This window comes from Myotis davidii, unplaced genomic scaffold (assembly GCF_000327345.1).
Source record: "Myotis davidii unplaced genomic scaffold, ASM32734v1 scaffold673, whole genome shotgun sequence".
NCBI classification, from domain to species: domain Eukaryota; kingdom Metazoa; phylum Chordata; class Mammalia; order Chiroptera; family Vespertilionidae; genus Myotis; species Myotis davidii.
In genome coordinates this window covers 1,114,708-1,142,233 of record NW_006286677.1, presented here as the reverse complement: position 1 = coordinate 1,142,233, position 27,526 = coordinate 1,114,708, and the positions used below count along the sequence as shown (strand labels likewise).

Here is a 27,526-nt window from a genome sequence, read left to right as displayed (position 1 = left end):
ACACCAGAGACACCTGTCTGTGAAGAGCACGCCCACGAGGGTTGGTGCTGATACCGACACATCCAGGCTTTCCCCACGGGGCCTCCCTGCACGCGGTACTCCCAGGCGGGCTCATACACAAGCAGCTTATAAAGTGTTTTCTCTGGTAGCGGTCCCTCGGGCCCTCTGGCAATCCTGTGAGGTCGCAGCCCGGCTTGTGAATCAGAACCAGGTGAGTGCAGAGGGGGAGGGGCAGCCTGAGACTCGGCCTGCGATGCAGAGCTCCAGACACGACACGCTGTGTGTGACACCCGGTGCCCACCTGGGGCCTCTGTCACCTGATGCTGAGTTTGTGCCGAAAGGGGGCCCACGTGGGCGCCCGCCAGAGCACATCGGACACCTCTGGACACCCTCCAACATCGCCTCAGGGCTGCGCACCTGCACGCACAGGCCTCCTCCCCTGCACGCACGGGCCCCCTGCCCTGCACGCACGGGCCCCTCCCCTGCACGCACGGGCCCCCTCCCCTGCACGCACGGCCCCCTCCCCTGCACGCAGGGCCTCCTCGGCCACATGCGGGCCCTGTGAGAACATGTGCAAGTGGTTTGCCGAGTTGGCCTAGTGCAGTGATGGCGAACCTATGACACCTCTGACACGTGAACTCATTTTTTGGGTTGATTTTTCTTTGTTAAATGGCATTTAAATATATAAACTAAATATCAAAAATATAAGTCTTTGTTTTACTATGGTGGCAAATATCAAAAAATTTCTATATGTGACACGGCACCAGAGTTAAGTTAGGGTTTTTCAAAATGCTGACACGCTGAGCTCAAAAGGTTCGCCATCACTGGCCTAGTGTGTACACAAGGCTCTGTGGACTAGATGGGACCGCGGGTCCTGAAGGAAATGTCCCCGTCGGCACTCTGCACGGGGAGGGAGCGACAGCTCACTGTAAGTTGTAGACCTTGACTTCCCTCTTCCAATCAAGAACACGGGAGGCAGAGCGACTCCAAGAACAAGAGAAAAGGGGACCGAGACAGCCCAGGAAGGCGGGGTGATAGCCCGGAGCCCTGCGTGTGTGGCAGGCTGGCTGTGAACGTCCGTACCTCCACCACGTGAGAGGAGAAGCCCGTCTGTGACATCTCCAGCCCGAAGGACGTTTCGTTCTTGTTGGTGCCTAAGACAGGGAGAGAGGGAGGTCAGTTCCATGCCTGATGGCTTAGTGCCCACACAGCTGCAGCGTCATCCACAGCACGGCTCCCCAGGGAGCACCCGTCATCCACAGCACGGCTCCCCAGGGAGCACCGGGAGGTAAGGGCTCTGAGGCTAAGCCCCGCCTTGTCTGCCCAGCGGCAGGCACCTGCCAGGGAGGCACGAGCACTTCCAGGGGTCGTGCGGGGTTATTAGTGGCCCACTCCCTGCTGGAAAGCGCCTGGGGCAACATATTACAGGGCACGTCTACCAGAAGGCTGTCAGCATTGGGGAAAGATCAAGGGAGGTGCATGGAAAGAAATTGTTTTGGGCAAGAAATGGAATTTCCTACTTTGCTCATTCCGCTCGTTCACCATGGTCGCTTCCAGCTGCCCCTGGATGACTCCCAGACATCAGCTAGGCCCTCAGAGGAGATGCCACCGCCCAGATTTGCACAAGAAACCTCGTGCGTGCTGAAAGCCCTCCCCCAGGGGGCCCTTCCAAACTTGCCATCAGGGCCAATGCTCTTGTTGCCCGAGGGGGCCATTTTGAGGAGAAATACAGTGACTTGGATGTTTAAGTTCTAGTGTGAGTGTCAACACACAGGTTCATACTTTCTATTTATCCTTGTTCAGGAGGACTGTCTTTTGTCTCCTTCGTGTGCCTGTAGCTGGTTGCTCCCGTGCTCTGCAGACTGCTCAGGCCTGGGGACACTGCTTTCTAACCTCCTACATGGCAAGCCCAGTGTGGAGAGGGCCCTCTGCCCCAGTATATGGTGCAAATAGAAGGCCAGTCACACTGGAGTGTAGGTCGTAGGGAGGCATCTGAAGGAGCCCTGCGGAAAGTGCGATGGCAGCCTGGCCGGTGTGGCTCAGTGGTTGAGCATCGACCTATGAACCAGGAGGTCACGGTTCGATTCCCGGTTAGGGAACATGCCTGGGTTTCGGGCTTGATCCCCAGGGTGGGGCGTGCAGGAGGCAGCCGATCCATGATTCTCTCTCCTCATTGATGTTTCTCTCTCTCCCTTCCTCTCTGAAATCAATAAAAACATATTAAAAACAAGAAAAGAAAGTGCTGGGAGTCGGGGTTAGTGTTTTAGGCTCCGGAGTCAGTCCAGCTGGGTTCAAACTAAGGTTGCCAGAGAAAATACAGGACACTCAGCTATTGAATTTCAGACAACCAACGAATCATTTTTTTTAGTATAAACCTGCCACAAATATTGTATTTTATATTTGCTGAATCTGGTGACTCTCAGTCAAGCCGCAGCCCCTTCTCAAGCCGTGGTGCTTTGTCAAGTCACTCAGCTCCTCTGCGCTCCAGTTTCCTCAGTGGTCGAGGAGGAGGCGACCAGCAAAACCACCTCCCCGGGTTGTTGGGAAAGTGCACGGCCTGTGTCCAGCACAGTAACAGGCCATTGATGGCACTGACTGTGAAGGGAGGGCCACTTCACTCTGTGGGGTGGGCTTCCCTCTGGGGTCTTCACCTGCTGTGACCCCCGGAACCCGTGCCCTTCTGTCCGAATGGCGCACCTTCCAAGCTGAAGATCCTGTCCCCCAGCGCATCGACGATGTCCTTCAGGGCCGCCTCATCCGTCACGTTGAAGAAGTGCTTGTCATCGGGGTCACTGGCGATGTATTTGATTTCATTTAGGAAAGTCTCTGGGTTGATCCCCCTGCGGTTGTAGTAGCCCAGGACCTGCCAGGGAACAAGGTGGGGCAACAAGCCAGGACATAGCACAGACTTCCTGCACAATCGCGGGCGCCCAGGGAGGCCCAGGGCGGGCCCAAGTGGTCCCCCAAACCCCATTTGCATTTAAATGTACTTTTAAATGTACTTTTGTAATCTTTAAATTATGCCCCCTCTCCCCTTTCATGGCCCCCCTCCACCCAGGCCTTCACCACCCTATTGCCTGTCTAGAAGGGCCAGAGACAGCCCTGTTCTAAGATCGGGTTCCCGGGGTCGGGAGGCTGGAGAGTTTCTAGTTTCCTGAGGCTTCAGCACCTCACGAAGTTCTCCATGGCTACGTGGACAGGCCCAGGCAGAGCAAAGGGAGATGCGCAACTTGCTCTTTAGAAGGTGAAGCAAGGAGAGGCCCATCTGAGGGCCCGGACAGCTTGCTTGCTGCCCAGAAAGTGCCCCCTTGGGGTCCCCGGGGTTTGATGGTGAAGCCTCTGTGAGCCAGCTGGCAGCCTGTGGGCAGGGGCAGGGGCAAGACAGGCGGGAGAGGACTCACGGCCACAGCGTATCTGGTCACGTTGTCTCTCTCGCTTTGCTGGATCACCTTCTCCAGGTCCGGGCTGTCGTGGGACTCCCCATCCGTGATGACAATCATCACCTTCTTGGCCCCTTTCCTTCCTCCCTTCTGGAAAGCTTCTGAACTGAAACCCGAGCACAGGGGGGTTGGAGGTCACAAGAGGGACACTGGGATGGGGCAGCCCCAGAAACCAGGGCCAACTCCCACCCCCTCCTTATCTTCAGCAACCCAGAAGGTTCTGAGACCTCGAACCACAGAAAAGCAGGGTTGAGATGCCCAGGCCACTGCTTATCTTTAAAAAATGACCTTAAAAAGCCCCTGTAGGATCCTGACCATGCTGTTTTGGGCAAGCAGATGGGGTGAGCTTGGGAGGGGAGTTCAGGGTCAGGTGGAGACCCTTTGAGGCCTTAAGTTGGTGGTTCAAAACCCTAGCTGCACATTAGAGTCCCCTGGGGAGTTAAAACAAAAGTGATGCCTAAGCCCTACCCAGCTCTTGAAGTCAGAATCTCAGGGCGTGGCCTGGGCACCAGTCTTTTTCAAAGTTCTCATGAGCACGGGCATGGAGACCCACTGCCCCGGGCGAGTCCCGTACATGTGCCGCGTCTGAGTAACTTAACGCCCAAACGACTGTAATCCGCAAAATCCCTGCAGTGAAGCCGACCAGGTTCTCATTTCTCCCATGAGGACAACTTCGATTCTATTTGGGAACTATTAAATATCAACTTCCACGGCAAACCTTCCTGCTCTCGCTTCTTATTTTGTTTTCAGTGCCGGGATCAGGCACGTGGCCAGCCTGTTGGGCAATCCAGCCAGGCGATGGGTAGGGTCGGGGCTGGCACACCTACCCCTCGGAGCTGCGGAAAGACTCCTGCAGCTGGAAGCATGGAAAATTGGCTCCTGAGCCATCACTGGCTCTCGGTGCCTCTGTGGCCAACCCTCCTTCAGACTGTGAGGTTCTGAGAAGGGCAGACATGGTCTGGCCCGAGAGGCTGGCCCAGCAGGTAGAATTTGCCAATAAGGATCTAAAAATAAATGTTACCCTGCAATGATTGCTTGTGGATCTACCCACAGGTTTAAGCTCCACAAGGCTAGGTGAAAGCCGGTCTCCGGCTTTGGTTACTGAAAGTATCTCTTGCTTCACAGCAAGCGGATGAGCTGATGTGGGTGATTTAGATGTTGAGGCATTCACAAAGGTGAATACATTAGGCCAGAACACCCTCAAGCTACCAGCTAGGAGAAACAGACCATCTGCCATTCTCTTAGCAACTCGATATTCTGAATATGCTGACCAAAAAATTCTCTAATTTTAGTATGAGCTGGGAACTAAAGGGGCGCAGAGGCGGACTCTGCATGACTAGGGCTGAAGTCCGACCCATTGGAGGGAGAACTTTGCTAACTCCTTAAAGGAGATTCTAGGTCAGCCGTGGGCAAACTACGGCCCGCGGGCCGGATCCGGCTCGTTTGAAATGAATAAAACTATTGAAAAAAAAGACTGTACCCTTTTATGTAATGATGTTTACTTTGAATTTATATTAGTTCACACAAACACAACATCCATGCTTTTGTTCCGGCCCTCCGGTCCAGTTTAAGAACCCATTGTGGCCCTCGAGTCAAAAAGTTTGCCCACCCCTGTTCTAGGTGCTTCCATGACATCATCAGAGGGCCAGGCTCTGAAACAACTCCACGCAAAATATGTAGCAAGGAAAAAGCGAGGAACAATTTCAGGATCGCATTTCCATATAGTGGCATAGTGTGAATATCTGTGTGAATCTGCAATAGGGTGAACGCTGGCATGAATCATCAGATTTAAAATAGTGATTTGTATTGTGCAAAAGACTTGGCTTTGTTCCTTTGTAAATCAGATGACAAGTTCCTGGAATGCAGTGAGAGCGTTAAACTCACAACAGGCTCCACGAACCCAGAAGCCAGAGTGACCCCGTGGAAAAGTAGGTCACGTCATGCCTCCTTCCTGCTCAGAACCTGCAATGGTTCCCGTGGCTCTCAGGCCCTGACACTGGCCCACCGGAGCCTTCAGGGTCCGGTCCCGTTATTTCTCAGAGCCCTGGCTTCCGCTCTCCCCTCTCCAGCCACACTGGGCTGTGGTCAGAGCATGGCTCCCAATGTTAATGCTCCTCCGCGGTCCCCATCCTCTGTCCTAATCCGGGCAGCTCTTTTGTGGAAAGTCTTCTGTCCACCTGTCCCTGCTGGAATCCTGGAGTCCTCCTAGAACAGGCCAAGTGCCACCCGTTTTGGCATTCCTCCCTGGCCCCTTCCTGGGGTCCCTCCTCTCATCCTCACTGAGTTAGGCTGACAATAAGTAGAGGCCCTCAAGTCCATTGCTTGGCTCTTTGTACTTCCGTAGGTGCACGGCAAACACGCACTGTGAGTAAATGGGCGAGGAGAGAAAACCTTCTACCCTCAGAGGCACTGGCTATAATTTGGGACCCAAACTTGGCCGGCTGCGAAGATCGTATTTCACACGTCGCTGCAAGAGCAGACTGCACACCCCAGTGGTTGCATGAGTCATAACTGGTTCAAACTACCTGTTGAGTCACACACTTCCAATCGCCCTGCAGTTGGTGGGCTGGGAAATGAGAGCAGAACAGTGGGGCTCACACTGAGGAAGCGATAGCTCCCTGGGCACAGGCTGCCTCTCCCTGGTCCCCCCACCCCTCTCCCCGCATTTCACAATCCCCTGCTGGGGCCTCAGGGGCTCATCCCAATGATGACAAAACAGCAAAATGGCCTGTAACTCGTGAGAAGAGCAAGAGCCACGTTCACACGGAGGGATGCTCATTTAGGGAAAAGCTCAAGCAAGTTTTAGCAGCACAGAAATACGCCAGTGGAGCAGTAACTTAATCTCAAAGGCTTGTAAGGCTGGAAAAAAAACACCTTTTGACTGCATGAAGTCCTGTTACTCCTATATACTCTAACTGCGGAATTCTGGTAAACACACTGACTAGCCCAGTGGTCGACAAACTGCGGCCCCTTGAGTGTGGCTCTTCCACAAAATACCACGTGCGGGCGCGCACGTACAGTGCTATTGAAACTTCGCGGCCACACTCAAGGGGCCAAAGAGCCGCATGTGGCTCGCGAGTCACAGTTTGCCGACCACAGGACTAACCCTATGAGAGGTGGGATTGTAAGGAACCGGGACTGTGGTTTCAATGAACAAAGCGGAACTCATGTTCGTAGGTGTGAAATTTACAATTTAAAATCTGCAGACCTGGGATACAGTCCTCTTAGGAGGTTAGGCCTCAGCTTAAAAGGTCTTGGGGATTTGCCTTTAAGTCACTCCCTGATTTCAGTGTGTGTAGGGGGGTGGGGGGTGGGGGGATGAGCACAATGTTCTGAGTGGTGGCAGCATCACTGGAATAAAGACGTAGCCTCTGTGTGGACAGAGTCTGAGGAGGGAGTGCTGGTGTGATTTTTAAGGAACCAGCCTCGTTACTCTGCACTCTCAGATGCCTGACTTAGCGATGTGCTCCACACTCCATGGATGACAAACATGACACAGGAGGATTCTGCCCTTGTAGAGCCCACACACTTTTCACGGGGTCACTGTGGCAGAGCGGGTTTTCCAAAGTTGGCGGCAACAATATTTCCCGTTGTAAATGCTCTCCTGCACTGTGACCTTGCCAGTCCTCCATCAGGAGGCAGACTCAAATTCCCCTCCCCTTGAATCTGGGCTGGCTTTGGTGACTTGCTCAATCAAAGTTAGATTCTGGGACTTCTGCAGCGAGGTCATTCCCAGAGTTCCTGTGTGGGTCTCTGGGAAAACTCACTCTTGAGTTGCTGTCTCTCAGAGCCCAGGCGCCATATTATGAGAAAACCAGGCCCTATGCCACGTGTGGGTGCTCAGCTCGCCTGCCCCAGCTGAGTTCCAAGCCAACGGCCAGCATCAGCTGCTAGGCACACTCATGGGCAGTCCCAGAGTTCCTGTGTGGGTCTCTGGGAAAACTCACTCTTGAGTTGCTGTCTCTCAGAGCCCAGCCGCCATATTATGAGAAAACCAGGCCCTATGGCCACGCGTGTGTGCTCAGCTCGCCTGCCCCAGCTGAGTTCCCAGCCAGCGGCCAGCGTCAGCTGCTAGGCACATAGGGTGCCCTTTTGGACGTCCAGTCCAGTCGAACCTTCAGATGACAACAGCCCCAGCTGACACACGAGAAAAATCCAAGAGAGAGCTGACAGGCTGAGCCCCGCCAATCCCCAGAACTTGGAGGAATTAATAAATTATTGTCTCAAGGAACTACTTTTTGTGGAGATTTGTTACACAGCAATATATAACTAGAGTGATAGCTGAGATTTAAAACAATTAAAATTTTGTTCTTTCTTTTTTTGTTTACCGAGCAAATTCTATGCCAAATGCCGTCCGGGTCTCTGTTCCTCCCCTCTGCTCAATGTGGCTGGCAGCTTCCACCACGTCTCTTACAGACCTGTAGTCATTGAGGTGGAACTCATGCACGGCGTCTTCTCCGTACTGAACAACTCCAACCTGCAAGTTAGAGGAGAGGGCGTGGGGACATCCTGACCCCCGGAACTTAGACCTCCTGTGGGGAGGCTGCCTGGAGTCGTCTGTCTGCCTGTGGCTCTTCAGGAGCGAGGAGGGCTGGGGAACTTCCCAAACCAAGGAGAAGCAGGTAATGAAAAGTTCTGGGAATGGACGGAGGGCTTGGTGAGACAAGTGGGAGGCGCATATCGTGAGAGGAGAGTGTGGCTTAAAGAAAAGCCCAACAGGTTAAGTTTCTCGCTTAAAAAGACACAAGTTGAGAATAGAACGGAAATCTAAAATATTAGGAGTAGCAGGGGTGGAGGCCATGGCATTGTCCACCCAATTCTAGAGCTAAGGTTCTTTAAACCTTGGAAGAGGAAAGGTTCTACTCCCAAGGTTGATAAAATATCAACAATATTAATAATATTAATAACTTCAAGATGAACCTGAAGACCTATAGCAGCATTAGAACGATGAAACGTTACTGCTGGGTGGGCCCAGAGTTTGTTTGGCACAAGTGCATTTCTAACGCTGGATTCACCCACAACACCCTGAAAGATCTTCCAGCCCTGGCCAGTGTCGCTAAGCGGTTAGAGCATCAGCCCACACACCAAAGGGTCCCGGGTTCTATTCCTGGGCAAAGGCACATAACTGGGTTGCAGGTTCAATCCTCAGCCCTGGCCAGGCATGTGCGGGAGGCAACCAATTGATGTGTCTCTCTCAGATTGATTTCTCTCTCTCTCTTTGCCCCCCTTCTTCCCTTCCATTCTTGGCCAGTGTCGCTAAGCGGTTAGAGCATCAGCCCACACACCAAAGGGTCCCGGGTTCTATTCCTGGGCAAAGGCACATACCTGGGTTGCAGGTTCAATCCTCAGCCCTGGCCAGGCATGTGCGGGAGGCAACCAATTAATGTGTCTCTCTCAGATTGATTTCTTTCTCTCACTTTGCCCCTCTTCTTCCCTTCCATTCTTGCTAAAAAAATCAATGGAAAATAGGGTGAGGATTAACCAAAAAAAAAAAAAAAAAGACGAAAAGATCTTCCAGTGCTGGGTAACCCATTACTTCCTAGGAAAGCCCACTCCCTTTTTAACAGCTCTAATCATTACAAAATAACTTCTTCGATCAGCGGTTCTCAACCTGTGAGTCCTGACCCTGCTCAGGTGAGGATTAACAACAACAAAAAAGACAAAAAGATCTTCCAGTGCTGGGTAACTCATTACTTCCTAAGAAAGCCCACTCCCTTTTTAACAGCTCTAATCATTACAAAATAACTTCTTAGATCAGTGGTTCTCAACCTGTGGGTCGCGACCCTTCGGGGGTCGAGCCACCCTTTCACAGGGGTCGCCTAAATACATACTGCATACCAGATATTTACACGACGATTCATAACAGTAGCAACATTACAGTTATGAAGTAGCAACGAAAATAATTTTATGGTTGGGGGTCACCACAACATGAGGAACTGTATTAAAGGGTCGCGGCATCAGGAAGGTTGAGAACCGCTGCCTTAGATGGATTTGAAATCTGCCACCTTGGACCTTCTATCCGGTAGTCTTTGTCTGGCCTGCCAAAGCCCATGTGGAACAAGTCCCCCCCCTTAGCCCGGCGGTGCTTCCATATGTGCTGGCAGCCATGCCTCCTTCCTAGTCTCTTCTCTAAGATCCACATGCCTGACTCTCCCCGTGCCTCACGCAGCAGGGCTCTGGTGCTACTCCTCACTCCCGCCTTCCTTCCGACTCGGTAGCTGGGCAAACTCTTTCCTAATCGGTGGTGACTGTCCCAGTGTTTGACCCGGGAAGGAAGGTCTCCCCCAAACTGGATGGGCCCAGCAGAGATGGGGGCCCTGGTGCTGGCCCTTCCCCTACACCTTCTTAGCTCATATAAAGATGCTCCCCACAACGCCCCCCCTCCCCATCCCTGCACTCCCAGGCAGCACTTGTCATGGGTTTGGGGGGCCCTGTTCGGAGGAGGAAGGAGCCCGAGTCGCTCACCTGGATCTGCCCGGGGCCGATGTAAAACTTCTTCAGGATGTTGATGAGGAAGTGCTGGACCTCCACCCAGGGGTAGATGCTGTTGGAGCCGTCCAGGACAATGACGATGTCCATGTAGGTCTGGCACCCTGGGAAATGGGGACAGTCACAGCTACGCGTGGGGTCAGTGTCTGCTGATTCTCCAGAGGACTGTCGGAAGGACCATTACGTGTGCATAATTCCCGGGGCCGGGGAGCTGTCCTGGGGCAGGAAGCCCTGGCTCTGCTCCACAGCTCAGTGCTGGCTGTGTGAAGGAAGCGTAGTCACACCCGCTGCCTCTGCTCCTCGGGAACTCTGCTCACCGGGGCTGGCCCCCGTCAGCGAGCCCATGTTTCGGAGGCAGCCGACCCTGTCCAGAGCGGTACCGGGTTATCATTTGTTTTGCTGTAATGTGCAGGCTGGCATTTACCCCTTTCACCCCCAATGAATGGGTTTCACTTTTCTGGAGGGTGGTATGGTGTAAAGCAGGGGTCCTCAAACTTTTTAAATAGGGGGCCAGTTCACTGTCCCTCAGACCGCTGGAGGGCTGGACTATCGTTTAAAAAAAACTATGAACAAATTCCTTTGCACACGGCACATATCTTATTTTGAAGTAAAAAAACAAAACGGGAACAAATACAATATTTGTATTTGCATGTGGCCCGCGGGCCATAGTCTGAGGATCCCTGGTGTAAAGGTTAGGAGTGTGGAATCTGTTTGACTCTTGGCGTTGACCTCGGGCAAGCCACTTAACATCTTGGCATCAGTTTTTTCTTCTGTAAAATGGGCATAGTGATAGCAGAGAACTGCCATGAGGAATCCACCAGATGATGCTTCTAGAGGGCTGAGCCCCAAGTACGTGCCTCAGAAACCTTAGCTGATATTATTTTTCTTTAAAAGCAAACCACTTTGGCCCTAGCCAGTTTGGCTCAGGGGATAGAGGGTCGGCCTGCGGACCGAAGGGTCCCAGGTTCTATTCTGGTCAAGCTTCTCCCCGGCCTGGACCCTGGTCAGGGCGTGTGCCGGAGGCGAGCAATGGATGTGTTTCTCTCACATCGATATTTCCCTCTGTGTTTCCCTCTCTTCCACTCTAAAAAAAAACAGTGGAAAAATATCCTTGAGTGAGGGTTAACAAAAAAGCAAACCACTTTGTTAATGTGGCAATAATATCCTGGGTCAAGCTCTCATGCCCGTATCTCCACTCTGACATGAAGGTTTCTCCGTATTTTTGTAATGTTAATGCCAAGTTAAAATGAATGATAGAAACCAACAAAAACAACCTAATGAAACATTGGTTATATAAATAAATGTAAAAAACTTCTTTTAAAAACCTAAGCAATTTATTTCTGTTTGCAAATGGTTACTTTGAAATAAGACATCATCTGGTACAACATGTACTGTACAATATACGTATATGTTATATCATATTGAGATATTGGGCATCTGCTTAAATTATATATGTGTTTTCCGATGGTCTTAGGCGACCCCTGTGAAACGGTTGTTCGACCCCCAAAGGGGTCGCGACCCACAGGTTGAGAACCGCTGGTTTTAGGCGACGTGACATTCTCCTCCCATCTGCACGCTGTGTACAGCTATGATGGCCTGACATTCCCGGGCTGACAGCACCAGATGGCTTTGTCCTTTCCCAGTTTGGTTTAGCTCAACACGTGGATGAGCCCCCGCCATGTGTGGGGCACCATGTGATGGGGCGGCCATAGAGGTGGCCAAGACTAAAATGCCTTCATTCAGAGGGGTTGCTGATCTAAGGGTAGAGACCAGGTTTTTTTTGATTTTTAAAGCAAGTTTTTACTATTAAAATGCCTTTATTATTGTTGGTTATTTTTTTTTACAGTTTCAAATTCTTTTTTTTTAAGATACCTTGGGAATTATGATAAGTGAAATAAGTCAGAGAGAGAAAGACAAATACTGTATGATTTCACTTATACGTGGAATCTAAAAAACAAGATAAGTGAACAAACAGAACAGAAACAAACTCATAGATACAGAGAACAAACAAATTGGGGGTGGGGGACTGGGTAAAAAGTGGAAGGGATTAAGAAGTACAAATTGGTAATTACACAGTAGTGCAGCATAGGGAATAGTTAATAATATTGTAATAACTATATGGTATTGGGGGGGGAATAAACTTAACTGCGGATCACTTTGTAAGCTACATAAAGGTTGAAACACTATGCTGTACACCTGAAACCAATATAATATTGGTTCCACTGTAATTGAAGAAACTTTTAATATTAGATGTCTTGGGAAGAATCTTGCTTTAGTCTGTGTTTCCTAAACATGGCTAAACACTCCACTGAGTGTTTAGGGGGTGGATACATCTACAGTTGGATGAGTGGATGAATGACACACACGCACACACGCACAGGCACACACACAGACACACACACATGCACAGACACACACAGACACGCACACACGCATGCACACACATGCACACACGCACACACACATGCACAGACACACACACGCACAGACAGACACACACGCGCGCAGACACACACACACACCTGGGCTAATCTCAGGTCCACTGAGGTGGAAGCTTGGAAGCGCCCTGGGCTCTGTATGGGATAAGCTCCCTGGGCCCTGCTGCTGGTCAGCTGGTGGGAGGCCTCCCCACAGGAGCCTCCAGAGGGGCTGAGCTTGTCACCTTGGTGAGAGGAAATAGCAGCCCTGGGGGCTGGGGGTGGGGAGGGTGGTGATGTTCCCTGTACATATCTCGGCCTCCTTCAAAGCCCCAGCACTGCCTTTTCCTCTCCTACTTTGTGAGACTAGAATCAATGCCTCCCCATCGCCCTAAGACAACCCCTTTCCAGCCCCCGCTAGGATGCTGCTTCCCTGTCCCTCCCACAAGCACCATCTTTCCACCCCGACTGGGCCCTGTTGTTGGAGGGAGGCTGCAGCTGGCCAGAGGCACTAATCCCCTCACCAATCCCCTCACCCGCAATAAAGCGGCAGCAGCTGCTGGGGCGATGCTGTTTAGCCCAGAGGAAACAGTGAGGCTTGGAGCCAAGCAGTCTGGGCTCGCAGGAGGCAAAGTCTGAGCTTCATTTCCCAGATTTTCAGGTGTGGAATGAGCATGGGGTTCAGTGTTCCATGAGGCTCTGGGCAAACTGGGCAGAGCTTCCTAAGGTCCAGAGACACTGGCTCGACGGGACTATTACCAGGGATATTTCTGTTCTCCTGGTCTTCCAGCTACAGGCAACTGTGTGGCATGAACATCAAAGGGCACCATTCACACTGTAGTCTAAGTGAACGGGGTCCCCAGAATTGTGCAGTGCGTAGCTTGCCTGCTGTACACGGTGGCCCAGCCACTTCTTCCTCACTCAGGCTGGGTTTGCAGTGAGCCTCCCTGGCCACCAGGATTGCCTCCATAACCTTAGCTCATTTGCCCTCCACCATCACTCTGTGGGGATGGGGGACAAGATTATGACCCCACAGAGGCCCAGAGAGGTCAAGTGAATTGTCCCTGGTCACCCCCAGAGCCAGAGCAGGGTGAGGCTAGAGTCCAAGCGCTGCTTTGTAGCTGCAGGAGAGCGGTGGTCAGAGCCCTGCGCCTCCCAGCGACTGCCGGCTGCTCAGCCCGAGTCTGCAGAGTCGAAGCCACTTACTTTGGAGAGCTGGGGCCACGGTCTTGGAGAATCTGAAGTTGGAGTTCACTCTCGAACACATCCCTGTGGTGTAGTAGGAGCTTCCACACTCGTGAGACCAGAGGGGGCTGCAGGCCTGGAAGCATAGTACAGACCCCTAGTCACTGGGGGCCTTTCAGGGTGGGTCCAGGCTCCACAGCCTGCAGCCTAGTCCCAACCTCCATGACCCAACACGGAACTCCTTTCCAGTGTTGGTGTTCCCAGGCTCTAGAGGGTCTTCTTTGAGTTTACCTGAACTCTGCTGCCAGTTCCCTTGGTTTCAGGTGGAATAGAGAAAAACGCATCTTAGAGTCCTCTTTCTCCTATTTGCAAGGGTCTCCATCCCACCATCTAGGGTTGTTCCTCTTCTACCTGCTCACCCACCTACCACACAGGATCTGGAAAGTCTTTTCATCCGTGGGAATGGACTCTGTCTGAACAGGTCACCTGGAGGTCCTTACTGGGCCAACTTCCAGGGCTCCGTCCTGAGAACATGCCCATGGTTCTTACTAGGGGAGGAAAACAGAGCGTCTCTGCTCTTTCTCTGAAATTTGCTACCAAAAACTTTGTTCTCTATGCCTCATGTAAAGACTGGGTGATGAGTTCTTCTTAGAGTCAGACATCAAAAATGAAAGCCCAGCTCCATGTCTCGATTTTTCTCCTGCTGCTGGGAAACCAGGCTAAATTTTGTGCTGTGATTTCCTTTGGTTTGGAGGAATACTTATTCTCCTTCCAATCCCTTCATTTAATTAGCTTTCTATTTTTACTCAGATTTTAAAGGCTTGGTTTTATTGGTATCCTTTGTTGAAACTGCTATAGGTTATTTTTGGAAGTAGGGGGAGAACAAAGAATGGGAGGGTGAATTATAGATGATGAAAGGATCGATGGATGGATAGGTGGATGATAGAAGATGCATGATGGATGATGGATGATGGGTGATGCATGACGGATGATATATGAAGGATGATGGATGGCTCGATAGATGGATGATGGATGGATGTAGACAGATGATATATGAAGGATGATTGATGGCTCAATAGATGGATGATGGATGGATGTAAGATGGGATGGATGAAAGGATGGAGGATGAGGGGGTGGATACATCTACAGATGGATGAGTGGATGAATGAATGAATGGATGGATGGATAGATAAATGGAGAGATGGACGATTGGATGGGGACTGATGAGTGTAAGGATGAATAGATGACTTAATGAGTTAAGAAGTTGCTATTTATATATCAGGGACTTAGCCTACGCACAGAGGTCCCAGAGAGTATCAATGAGCATCTCAGGACTTGCACCAGCAGGGCCACTATGCTCTCCACAAGTCCCTGAGCCTCCCAGTCATCTTGCTGCTCTAGTGCCTGGTGCTCCATACCCCAGATGTCTCATCTGTCAACAGAAATGAACTGATGGACAAGGGCAGAGGGTGACACAAGCCCTCCCATCTTACGAGTGATGCACTTTATTGGGCTTTCTGGGGTAATTTTTCCCTAAAATCCTCTTTTGCAGAGTTTCTAGGAGTAAGTCCCAGAGGATCCTGTTTTGAACCCCCAGCTTCACCCAAAGTCCTGGTGATTCACTGGAACGTGGTGGCCAGGAGCAGGCAGTTCCCCTCTCTCATGCCACCTGCGTGCAAAGCCCGTGTCTGCTCACCCGGGCAGGATGCAGAGACCTCCACGCATGACCCGCTGCTGCCTTTCTGTCCCAGCACCCTGTTTACGTCACTCATTTGCTTACTGTAGACCCTTCAGACCAGAATGTAAACTGCAGGGGCAGGAGCTCTGCTGACTGCTGAGTCCCAGTGCCTGGCGTTGGCTCAGTGAATTGAGAGTGCTCAAAATAATTGTTCAAATGAATGAATGTCTTTATCACCTCAGCCCAAGTACCCTCGCCTCTTTCTTCATTGCTAAGGCCTGTTTATTCTTTTTAAAAAAAAACCCAGAGAAACCTCCCCTGGGAAGCCTTCCCTCTAGTCCTGAGCAGTCCAGGTGGTCCATCACTTGGTAGCCTTTCCCTGGTTGTAGTAACTCTGTGTTCACTCATTTTTTGCTTCCCTTCAAAGTCTCTTTAGGGTGTGTCCTATTTCTTTGATCAAATCTGGAGCAGAGGTTCGGCCTCTGTCTTGGATAGAGGGCTGGGCCCCCAATGGACTGTTGGCCTTTATTTATTTTTGCTCCTTTCCAGGATTTCTGTCCCCCATCTTCAGGGTATGTGTGTAAAAGGGATCAACCCTTTTTCTTGTCTGGACTGTCCCTGCCCCCCAAAATTTAGGGCACAGCAGCCAGAGTGGCCAGACAGGAAGCTAGCGGAGTGGTGCGTGTGGGCAGCAGCCTGTTGGATAGAGTGAGAGTGTGTGTGAGGACACAGTCAGACCAGGCCTCTCTTGGTTCCGTGAGGAGGGTCCATGGGGCTGGAGGGCCCCTGGGGCAGGAGGGCTGGGGCTTGGAGAGAGGGAGGGGCGGGTGGCTCTTACCAAGAAGCTGTTGTCCTTGGGGTTGGTGGCTAGGCTCAGGCCGAGGCGCATGTTGTCCTTCCGCTCGGACACGTTGGATAGGGTGACCCTTCCTGGGATGGGAGGGAGAAGCTCAGCCTGCAGCCCCCCTGCCCACCCCCCACCCAGCATCTGTTGCGGCCGCTGGCCACCGGAGATGCCTGTGGCAGGGGTGGTGCCAAGTGAGTCCTCCCTACTTCTCTCTGCATGTTGGTGCAGACCGTCCCGGTTTCCTAAGGCCTTGCTCAGACATGGCCTAATCACTTCCTCCCAACTCCCTGTGAGGTGGGGAAAATGAGTCTCAGAGAGGCCAAGCAACCTGCCCAAAGTCACACAGGAAGCACATGGCAGAGCCTTCAATCTCCTAGTCCGGAGCTTCCCCTCCTCCAGCCCTTCGACGGACCCCAACCTTCCCCTTGTGTCCCCGCTGACACATTACAGGGCACCCCACCTGGCTTCCTCTGGGCAGTGTCTCCTCCATGTTTCTTCAAGCCCCCTGCACTGAAACCTACCCTCCCCTGCCCTGCTCTCTCAGGGCCGGCTCGCCTGATTCACTGATGATGATAACGGATCCTTTCTCAGTAGCAAATAGCCAGCTAACAAGAGGCTTCTAGAGGTACAAGGTTTTGCCAAGACTGCCAAAGAGCAGGATTATCAGCCAAATGGATGTAGGGAGGGGGTGTGGCAGATCAGAATTACTAAATAAATTATGTCAGTTAAGGTTTTATTAGATCATTCTGTCAGGCCACTGGCAGTGGTCGGCAAACTCATTAGTCAACAGAGCCAAATATCAACAGTACAACGATTGAAATTTCTTTTGAGAGTCAAATTTTTTAAACTTAAACTATATAGGTAGGTATATTGTTATTAACTTAATTAGGGTACTCCTAAGGCTTAGGAAGAGCCACACTCCAGGGGCCAAAGAGCCACATGTGGCTCGAGAGCCGCAGTTTCCCGACCACGGCACTGAAGGAAAGGAAATGAGCTTGAGTTCCCCAGACACATGTTGGTATGTATGTAAAAGCATGCGTGCGCACGCGTGCGCGCGTGTGTGTGTGTGTGCGTGCGTGTGCACGCACGCGAGTGTGCACATGTGAATGCACACATGGGTATGGGCACTTGGAGGGAGGGTTTGGGGGAAAGAAGTTGCGCATTTCGTTGAGCCCTGAGCCTCCTGCTGTGAGGAGGATCTAGTGTCCTCCCTGCTAGGCGGGGGCGGGGGCTGGGGAGCTGGGGGGGTGATTTCTAGGGGCTCCAGGCCTCAGGAGCATGGTTTGCATTTAGCACTGTTGGCACTGGAGGTATGGAGAGCTGGCCCGCCTTCTGGGCACAGGCCCGGGGGCCGGGGCCGGGGGTGGGCATTCACAGAGATGAGCAGAGGCCAGGCCCATGGCTGCCTGACTGCACCGTGGCTGGGGGTGGGCAGCTGTGTTTGTTGTTGTTTCCCTTTGGGCTCCCTCAGCTGGTAGTCGGGCTCCTTTTGAAATCCAGCCCCTCTCGGCTGTGCTGTGCCTGGGATAGCTTCCTGTTTCATCTACCCAGAGACACCAGAGAGAATAATAGTCATAACTGTGCTTTTAAAAACCGTCTCTTCTCGTTTACAAAGCACCATCCACACGGGCCCTCTCCGGACCCCCTCTTGGTCCCTGGAGGCCCAGAAGTTACCATTCCCATTTTACAGATGAAAAAAGAATCAAGGTGCATGAAGGGTAAGTGACTTCTACAAAGGCAATTGCTGGTGAATGACAGAGTGGGGGCTTGAACCCAGAATATTCAAGGTTCCATCCTGAGCTTCCCCTCTGTTGGCAGGGCTGTGCTGGCACTGGGATGGCAGTGAGGAACCTGGAGAGGAAGGTCCTAGCCCCAACTGGGCAACACCCCCCCTCATCGGCTTGACGAATTCTCCCTCCATTTACTTAAGGGGCGCGTCCCTCCCTCAGCCTGCCCCCCCCTCCCCTTTCTCCTGAGTCTCAGTAACTGAAGTCCTCAGTGAAGCTGCGCCTGCTGGGGGGCAGATGGGCCTGGTAGAGAAAACAGTAGTGTTGGAGGAAGAAAGACAGAAAGACTCAGGCTCAAGTCCTGCTTCTGCTGCTTCTGCTGCCTGTGGATTTGGGGCAGCCACTACCTCCGCTCTGTGACCAGGAGACACCAGTGCCTTCCTCAGTGAGTCTCTGTGAGGGTCTGGGGACACAAGCCTCTCTTCACACAGGGCCTGCCTTCCAGAACCCCAGCTCCTCATTGAAACCCTAACTTCGCCCGGCCAGCTGAGCGCCGACCTAAGAACCAGGAGGTCACGGTTAGATCCTCGGTCAGGGCACATGCCCAGGTTATGGGCTCGATCCCCAGTGTGGGTCGTGCAGGAGGCAGCCGATCTATGATTCCCCCTCCTCATTGATGTTTCTATCTCTCTCCCTTTCCTTTCCTCTCTGAAATCAATAATACAAATATATTTTAAAAAACAAAAAATCCCGCTAAGGTCATCTAGGAGTTGGGAAGAAAGCGCCCACTGTGGTCTTTCACACTGAAGTGTGAGTGACTGCCGGGCACTCTTCCGGAGGGAGAGGAAGGCACATTCCCCCCCGGAGAGAGAGGAAGGCACATTCCCGGGGGCTCGGAGCCTGGAAAGGCCCTGGGAAAATCCAGGACTCAGGTTTCCCCGCCTTGCATTTTCCACTGCGGGAGAAGCTGACAGATGGCCTTCCTGCTGTGCGTGTTCTCCTCCGTGGAGGGAAAGAACACCCCTGCCTGGCTCGCTTTGCTGCCCAGCTATGTCCTGGCTCAGGAATGTTTTCAGTTCCAGTGGTTTCTCACTGCCGGCGGGGCTCCTCCTCTGCAGGGAATTGGGTCCACATGGGAACCCGGAGCAACAGCGGAAACTAAACGATCGGTTCACGCATCTGTGTCCCCACCTGGGCCAGGAGCTGCTCTCGGAGCAGCGGTGGCCCAGCCCCGGCCCCAGTGCCTGCACCTCCCATCAGCCTCTTGCTCCCCCTGCCCAGCACAGCGGGAGCTTATTCCCACCCCAGCGCCTTGCACTTGTCTTCCTCTGGCTGGGAGGCTCTGGTCCCATTTCACTCCTTTTCACCACCAGACCTTTGCTCAGATGCTCTCTGCTCAGAGAGGCCGTCCTGCTCAGAGAGGCCGTCCTGACCACCTTGCTAAGGTGCAGCCCTCTCTCCCTGCCTCCTCCCCACTCACCTGGTTTATCACACAGCCTTTCTCTCTACCTGGGCCGACTGACCTTCATCCTAGTTTGTCTACTCACATATTGTCTCCTCCAGCGGGGCCCTTGGAGTCTTGTTCTCTGCTGTGTCCTCAGTAACTAGCATTGTGCTTAGCACATACTAGGTGCTCATTAAAGTTTGGGGGACAGACTAGACTGGAATGGATCCCAGGATCATCGAGTCCACCCTCCTCATTTTACACACAAGCAAACAGGGGCTCAGAGAGGGGCTGTGAAGAAACTGCCCACTGGGAGGGGACATCCAGCGTGGCCTGCTTTGGAAGCTGCGCTCTCGAGTGGCGAAGGCCGGGGTCCCTGAGCTACCAGCCAGCCCCCACCCCCTTAGTCCGTTTCCTCCTGAAGCCTGGGCCTCGCTGTCCCGGGGTTTGAACTTCCCCCGTGGTGCTGATGCAGATAGGAGCAGCAGGAGTGTGCGCCCCGCGGGCCGCTACTGAGATCGAGTTCTTGGGGCTTTCTCTTTGATGCGGGCCTTTTCATCCATCTGCTTACGTCTTGGAGCTCTGCCACCCCCCACCTCCCCACAGAGCCCACCCCACTGCGCTAGGGTGCAGGCTCCCCTTCTGGAGGAGGGAGAGACGCAGGGCCCCGGCCCTGGGCAGCCAGTCCTCTAGGGCAAGGCCTGGAACTGGGGCTTCTCAGCCCAAATGGAACTTTTACTCCCTTCTGTAAGCAAGTGGAGTAAGTGGTGACCTGGCCACTGTCTGACCTTTAGGACAAAGCGGAAATGCTTTAGAGGACTGGTGTGTGTACTTTAGGGAATGCCTCCCTCACTCCCCCTGCAACACCCCAACCCCCAAATTTTACAAGGGCCGGGAAGGCCTGGAGGCTGCTCCTAGCACCGCCTACGGCTGAAAGCTCTTCAGAGGAACAAAGCCTTCACTTCAGAAGGCGCTGTGAGGTAGTGGCAGTAGACTGCCTGGAGTGAAATCCAAGCCTTGCTGCTGGTTAGCTGGGGGACCCCAGGCAGGCCCCCTCACCTCCACATGCAGTCATTTCCTCCTTTGTTTAATAGTTAAATTTTATAGGGGATTAAATGAGTCAAAACATCTAAAAGTGCTGAAACCAGTGCCCGATGAGGCGTGAACATTATCTGAGATGTATGCATGTGAGCGTGGCTGTTAGCACTCCCAGATCAGAAAGGGGACAGGAGGCGTTTTCTCCTGCTGGGAAGGGGCAGTGGGTGAATCAGAAGGAGCAGTGCCCTGGGACACTGGAGGCCTGGGTTCGATTCCCGGCCAGCCTCCAACAAGCTGTGTGACTGTGGGAAGTGGCTTCCTCTCTCTGGCCTCTGCATCCTCATCTATAAAACGGGGACAGTGAACCAGCTGGGAGGAGCCCGTGTGAGTCTGTGTTTTACGCCTGTCCCGCCCTACACAGTGGTTGGCCTCATTGTGATGAGACCAGAGCCCCTAGTTACCCAGGTTGAGCTTCGTGCAGTTCCCCTGCGTCACCGGACACTTGTACACATCTCCCGTCTTCTGGTGGCCATTGATTTCCAACGGAGCACCCACGACGAGCCTGGGGAGGAAGAGAAGACACGTGAGGATGCTGGGGGAGGTGCTCCTTCCTGGTAAAGGCTGGAACCTGGGGGGCAGTGATGAGGGGAAGGTGAGGTGTGTGTGGGGGGCGTCCTGGGGGAGCGGCCACATGCTGACCTTCAGACGGAGACCTTTGTCTCTCGGGGGGAGGGATGCTGGGCTTTCAGTGTAAAGTCTAGGGGCCTGTGGCCCACTCCAGGCCCTTGCCAGGATGTGGAGATACGGAGATGAGGACCACATGGGTGCAGCAACAAATGGGATGGAGGCAGTCCCTGGAGAAGGGCAGGGCGGACATCATGGAGGAGGTGATGCTTGAGTTGGGCCTTAACGGTTGAATATGAGCTTTTCAAATGGTAGGAGAGTGGCAATGGTGGTCCTTCAGGCAGAGGAATGATTTGGAGCCATGGGGCCTTTGCCATGGCTCCCTGCAGGGCCTCTGTCCTCACCTTACCTGACAGTCTTTCAGCCAGTGACTCAGATGAGGGGCATGTTGCTCAATGGTCATGACTGTCCCCTGAGCCGCTAAGTCTTTGCTCAGGGTGGGCCAGGCAGCCAGCAGGGCTCAACAGTGCCCAGGGACAGCCAACCACCTGGGGCTTCTGCCTTGAGCCTGTGCTATTGTGAGCTTATTTGGAAATAGGGTGTTTGCCGTTGTAATTAAGGATCTCAAGATGAGGTCATCCTGGATTACTAACCCTGGGAGGGAACCCACGGTAGAGGTTTAATATGGCTCCCGCAGTAAAGGCGTCTGGGATATGTTGGACTCTCTGTGTTAAACCTTCTGTGACTGTTTAACTGTAGCCTGAGGCTCGGCTGACTACCCAGAAAGCCGGAATGCCGCCGGAAGATGAACGCCAGGCCCCTGGAAGGAGGCTAATGAATGGATAGAGTGCGGATACCTGCCCGATGTTGTCTGTTAACTTAGGAACGCAGTATTCTTTCTGGTGGTCTATGTGACCGCCCCCCATATGCTTTTACTACTAACACCCTATAAAAAGAGACCCTGTCTGGGGAGGGGTGGGATTTCCCCCGGCCGGCCACCCCTGGGAGCGCAACTGCTTTGCTCATGTAGGTAAGTTTCTCCTATTAAAGCTCTTATGCGTTTGAATAAGGCTACGTGTCAGTTCTTCGGAACCAATCCTGAATTAATTTAGACTTTGGGGGCTTCCCCCAACGGCCCTAAACCCAGCAAGTGTCCTTATAAGAGACACACGAAGGAGAGATTGAGAAGAGAAAGCCACGTGAAGACGGGAGCAGAGCTGAGAGGGGTGATGCCACAAGCCAAAGAATGCCTGGGACCCCCGGAAGCTGGAAGAGGCAGAGGGATTCTCTTCCAGAACCTTCCGTAGAAGCACAGGCCTGCCGACACCTTGTTTGGGGTACGTGGCCTCTGGAACTGTGAGTGAATACAGTTCTGTTTTTGTAAGCCATCTACTTGGTGCTAATTTGTCCTGCATTCGCTGGAAGTTAATACACCTTGCTCACATGCTTCTAGAAAGCAATGAGTGGCACGCCTTCCTGGCTTGCCTAGACCTGGTAGTGCACCTCCCTTGAGGCCAGGGAGAATCCCACCTCCCCCTATGGCTCCCCAAAGCCCCTTCTATGCTACCCCTCCCTTCCCCCCAGCTGGAAACCCAGTGCTGATATAAAGTGAAACCCTGAGGGCAGGCGGGGTTTCCCTTCAGTGACTCCCTGCCCACCCTGTCAGCGCCGCCTGCCTCTGGCACACCTGGAACCCTCTAGGCTTTGGGTGCCTGACCAGCTCTCAGCCAGCAGCGGCCTCCTCTGCTCAGGGCCTCGTGATAACAGCGACTCAAGAATGGAACCCTCCCAGGAGGCTGCACTGGCAGGGCAGGGGTGCCTCCCAGGCCCTGTGGGACAGAGCTTAGATGAGCATGAGGTTTGGGCACAGGTACGGGTGAGACCCTGGGAGCAAGATCACCTTTCTGGAGCCCTGTCCCCCCAGCAGCTGCCCACCCCCTGGCAACTCGGCCCAAAGAAGAAGCAGTCATTTTCTGACCTAAGAGGGTTGAGAGGGGACAGGCTGGGAGGTTCCGGCTCTACAGGACTTTGGTGTCTTCTGGTGGTCACACCCCCCGGCCCGCCTCCCCCTCCCCGCCTCTCTGTGCTGTCAGGAAAGAAAGTGAGGTCTGAAGTGGGAGTTAATAGAGCTCTGTTAGAAATTAAGAGTCTATGAAATAAGAGCTGAGGTTTCTCCCCTGGGGACCAGATAATGACGGATTCTAAATATATCACTTATTAAGCATGCCCATTTTGGACTGGCAGGAATTAATAGGGCTCATAAAATCTGTTTGTCTAGACAATGTGATTTTTGTGGTGTACATGGATATTCACAATTTTAATGTAAATCTGGAACTATTCTAAAATAAAATATCCACTAAAACAACACTCAAAATACTGGGAAATGTTAACCTGTGAACCTAGTGGAATGGACCATTGAAATGACGGGGAGGTTTGAGAAGTGGCTGAAAGGAAACTCCACCTCCCTGTTATATGTGGATTAATGGAACTAGAGGAAATGAGAGAAAGAGAAGAGAGAGAGAGAGAGAGAGAGAGAGAGAGAGAGAGAGAGAGAGGGAGAGAGAGGTGTCAGTGTGCGCGGCTTAGGCGCCAAGCTTGCTTTGCTGGCTGCTCTGGTGTTCAAGGTCAACCTGATAGTGCAGCGAGTCTTCCAGAGGAATGTGCCCTCCAGCACACCCTGCCTGTAGGGGAGTGCTGTCTGGAAGGAGTGCCTTCGAGGAACAGCTTGCAGGGTGCCGCTGGGGATCAGGCACAGCGGGTTCTGGATGAGGAAACCATGGCCATCTCCCAGAAAAGCTACCTTTTCTTAGAAAACACCCCGGCAGCCTGACCAGGCAGATTCCCCACACTTCTTCCCATTTTACAGACAGGGACCCTAGACCCCCTGGCCGGCTCGGAGGGACCCCAACACAGGGTGAGGTTTTTGGGCTGAAAATCCAGAGGCTGGGTCTTCATCCTGATTCGGTCACCTGCTTGTCCTATGGCCTTGAGAAGTCATTGACCTTTCTAGACCTTGGTGTTCTTGGCTGGAAATGGGGTTAGCAATTCCTGCACTGCCTACCTCTCAGGGGCACCGTGGAAAGTCACCGATGTCAAAGGACACCAAGAAACAGAAGGGGTTGGATCAAGGTGAGCTCTGCACAAAGACTGCTGGCTTCCCAGAGCTGTGTGTCCTGGGAATGGTCAACATGTGACATGTAGGCAGTAAATCTGCCAAGTCTCAGGGACCCCGAATTTGCTACAAGACAAAGAACAAGAGCCAGCCCTTACCTCCATCTCCATTCCCCCAGAGCTGATCTCTCTGGTGTCCGTGGCACTGCATGAGGTGGCAGAACAGGGCTTACTATCCCCATATTACAGATGCAGAAACTGAGGCCCCAGGAAGCTGACCAGACCCCACAGTTTGTGGCAGAGAGCTCTCCTGAGACAGCTTTCCTAGTGTTGCCCCAAATATCTCTTCGCCCTGAAGGAAGGCCTGGGTCAGCCCTCCTCGCCACTCTTGAGTGTCGGCATTACGTGCGCCTGTCGGGCTTGAGGTTTTGAGGATATGATTCAGTCTCACTGCAAGGGGAGAACTGCCTAAGCACAGGGAAAATGTTTGCGTCACCACCGAGACCCGCCAAATTGCTCCTGGGGTCTGGCAGCCCCTGCCACCTCCTGCGGCCGCAGCCTTATATAGCCATCTGCAGCTTTAGGGCCTGCTGTGCCTCGTGGAGACTGGACACCCTATACCCTCTGGCGTGGGCACCAGGACAGCATGGCAAACCCCAAAGGTCGTGGCGAGCATTGGGCCCTTTCCATGGGCTGTGCGCCGTGACTCACTGGCTGTGGGCTCCCACATTCTTCCCATGGAGGCGCGGGGATCGGGGCTGCTGCGGATGGCAGAATTGGTGGCAGGCTTCAGCGACAGCCCTGTAAGACCCCTCCCTGGTGGCTGTTCTCTAAGCAGGGCCTGGCCAAGGGAGGAGGCTCACCGTGGATCTGGCCACCTGAGGAAGGCAGGACATGGTCCCGCTGGGCCCTGGGTTCCTTGGCTCCCAGCAGGACACAGGCTAAGGGAAGGGGTTTCTGGCTTCCTACCTCACACCCTCTCCAAGGCCCCATGGGCACTCATCCTGACTTCTGCTTATCCTAGGCTTCACCCTTCAAGGCAATTTTAGTCCCTGAACCTTTTAAAATGCCCACTCCTATAAGAAAAAAAGGTAACACGTGCCTCCAATGTGTGTAAAGTTTTATGTTAATTAAACCAGTGTATATTAATTAAACAACTGTCAATCTGTATATTAAATATCCATAATCTTGTTTTTTCAAATAAAACGTAAACCTAAATAGATCTTGAATCATTTTGTTTCTATAGCCCCATATCACATCCTGCACATCCTCTGTGGTATGCACACCCTACCCTGGAGATCAGTCCTTTAAGATCCAGCACAAATTCCCACCTGCTCCAGGAAGCCCTCCATGATTACTCCAATGTTTTCCACATAAACCAGCATGTAATCCCTGCTGTCTGTTGTGGCCAGTGCTTTAGTGTCATCTTTCCTTAAGGGTCAAGATGTTCTTGTGTGCCCTGCTGCACTAGCATAGGGTGATCTGCAAGACACTCAGAAAGAGGTGCCCACTGGCTTCTGTGACCTTCTGTCTCACAGTCAGCAGCAGCAGCAGCAGCAGTTTCAGAGCTTTTGGCTTTGCCTCCCGCCTAAGAGAAGCCTCCAGATTCAGATCCTGGAAAAAGGGTCGCTGAGAAATTCTGTATTTTTCATGCACAGAGTTTCAGTGGAGTGATCCAACTCCCAACCAACGTTGCTTGATCCCCTGGTTTCCACTTCCCTCTTCTCAAAAGTCCTCACTGCTGTATGGGATTCAGGGGACCTGGCTCCAGGCCCAGTTCTGGAGATGAAGCACATACTCCAAGCTAGGCCAGCTTGTCTCCTGGCGGTAGGTACTGAGCCAGGCGGGCAAATGCCTTAAGTCACCCCAATCAGAGTGAATCTCAGGACTTCTGTTTGGGCCTCAGGGACCAAAGTAGTTTCTTTTCTCTGGTATGTAGATGCAAGCCCAGGGACTGCTGGCAGTGACCGCGTGACAATGAGAGGTGTGCGCTGCTGCATTTTGTGTGTGTGTGTGTGTGTGTGTGTGTGTGTGTGTGTGTGGCTGAGAGAAGCATCTAGAGGAGGAGTTGAAGTCCTCATGATACTATGAACCCCTGGATCAAACTGTACCTGAAGCTTGCACTCTTCTGATATATATATAATAACTACTTTTTATTGTTTAAGCCCAATTGAGTTGAGTTTTCAAGTATTTATAACGGAAAACATACTAACTAGAATGTGCAAGGCCAAAAGAAAAAGCACATGGTTAAAATTACTCTTAGAAATCCATATATTCCCACACTATAAGAGGAACATGGCCTCCAAGACCAACGAGAAAGGAGCAGATTCACATCCCCAGCTCATGTTCCACCTGGGCAGATATTTGCTACATGAGTGATGGGTGGACTCTCAGACACCAAGCACATTCTTGTCCTCTGGTTAACTGAATGCGTAAGACTGTCCCCTGGACCAGCCTTAGGGAAACTGAAATGCTTGTGTACTATGTGCATCCCATTTACACACCATTTGAATAGGGAGCCCTGCACTCGGAAGTTCCTGGTTACCTGGTAACTAGCCTGGCAGACCTCAGAGCTGGGGGGACTCGGTGATTCCTTGGGCTAACCTCATCGCATACCAATGAGGCCTGGAAGGCTGGTAGCAGGAAATGCTGTGTCTGAGGTCTTAGAGCAGAAGGTGGCAGAGCTGGACAGTGGCCTGACTCCCAGGGCAGTGCTCCCTCAGGCCACAGAGCGGGGAAAGCCTGGAGGCAGGGGCTGGGGCTCTAGGCCCAGCTTGGCCTTTTATTGGCTGTGTGTGGGGAGGCAGGTGTGAACAGCTTAGTTTCCCAGCAGATGGGGAGAGCAGACGCGCATGGGCGGAAAAAGGCCATTAGATGCCCGGGGAAGGAAGGAGGAAGCCTCCAGCTGATGGGCCTGCCCCTGGAGGAGATCCCAAGCCCAGAGGCCAGCATGGACCACTGAGGAAAGGCAAGATGTGTGCTTGATCCCCACCCTGGCCCGCCTTTTTGCTCCTCGCTGCAAGACCTGGACCTCACGTCCCGGGAAACCCAATGATCACTGTCTATTCTTTTCATTTCAATGATTCACCTTTGAGGCAATTAAATTGTATTTGCTTTTGATCACCTTTGAGGTGATTGGTTTTGAGGTTGGAAGGGCAGTTAGTGTCTGAGGCTCAGACAGTAGATGTGACAAGCCTTTGAAGAGAACACTGGTCAGTTTCAGAGCTGGACTATTGCAAAAGCCCGAGGTGTTCTGATAGCCCAGCTCTGGGGCCTGCGATGGCCAGCATGAGGACATGGCAGCCCTCCCTGGGGCTGGTTGGGCCGGATCCTCCTCTCTCACCCGCTCCCCTTCCCCACCTGTTCCTCTCTCTCAGCACCCTTTCTCCATGCAAACCCACCGAGGCCCTTTGTTCCGTTTCTCTCCAGGCTCCCTTTCCTTTCCTGAAATCAGACAGGGGCATCAAGGAGGGGTCCCCTTGAGGAGCAGAGAACTCAAGGGAACAAAGAGAGACTATTTCTTTAG

General features: G+C 52.7%; 2 protein-coding genes across 2 annotated transcripts in view; both read right to left on the bottom strand.

Moving 5' to 3' along the window:
• The window catches only part of LOC102758445 (integrin alpha-11), a 25,935-nt gene extending 24,390 nt beyond the window's left edge, over window positions 1-1,545 (bottom strand). Inside the window, exons 1-2 of the mRNA XM_015560437.1 lie at window positions 1,521-1,545; window positions 1,084-1,154 (exon numbers count right to left, since the gene is read on the bottom strand). Of these exons, the coding sequence (XP_015415923.1) occupies window positions 1,084-1,154; window positions 1,521-1,545 (96 nt within the window). The remainder of the gene's footprint in view (window positions 1-1,083; window positions 1,155-1,520) is intronic.
• Window positions 1,546-2,647: 1,102 nt separating this feature from the next.
• LOC107182230 (integrin alpha-11-like) lies at window positions 2,648-20,822 on the bottom strand. The gene is made up of 7 exons (XM_015560436.1): window positions 20,727-20,822; window positions 16,048-16,139; window positions 13,553-13,667; window positions 9,906-10,033; window positions 7,769-7,917; window positions 3,402-3,546; window positions 2,648-2,863 (listed from the first exon to the last, which is right to left on the bottom strand). Exons 2-7 carry the CDS (start codon window positions 16,096-16,098, stop codon window positions 2,648-2,650), a joined length of 804 nt encoding a protein of 267 aa, XP_015415922.1. The 5' UTR covers window positions 16,099-16,139; window positions 20,727-20,822.
• Window positions 20,823-27,526: the final 6,704 nt, after the last annotated feature.

What these genes read in the sequence shown, in the direction of transcription:
- LOC107182230 (XM_015560436.1), bottom strand. Translation starts at nt 16,098, where the DNA reads ATGCGCCTCGGCCTGAGCCTAGCCACCAACCCCAAGGACAACAGCTTC. An exon ending in TTTGGCATAGAATTTGCTCG is followed by an intron (nt 3,547 to 7,768) that starts GTAAACAAAAAA and finishes CTCGGGTTTCAG; the next exon opens with TTCAGAAGCTTTCCAGAAGG. An exon ending in TGACCAGATACGCTGTGGCC is followed by an intron (nt 2,864 to 3,401) that starts GTGAGTCCTCTC and finishes GTTCCCTGGCAG; the next exon opens with GTCCTGGGCTACTACAACCG.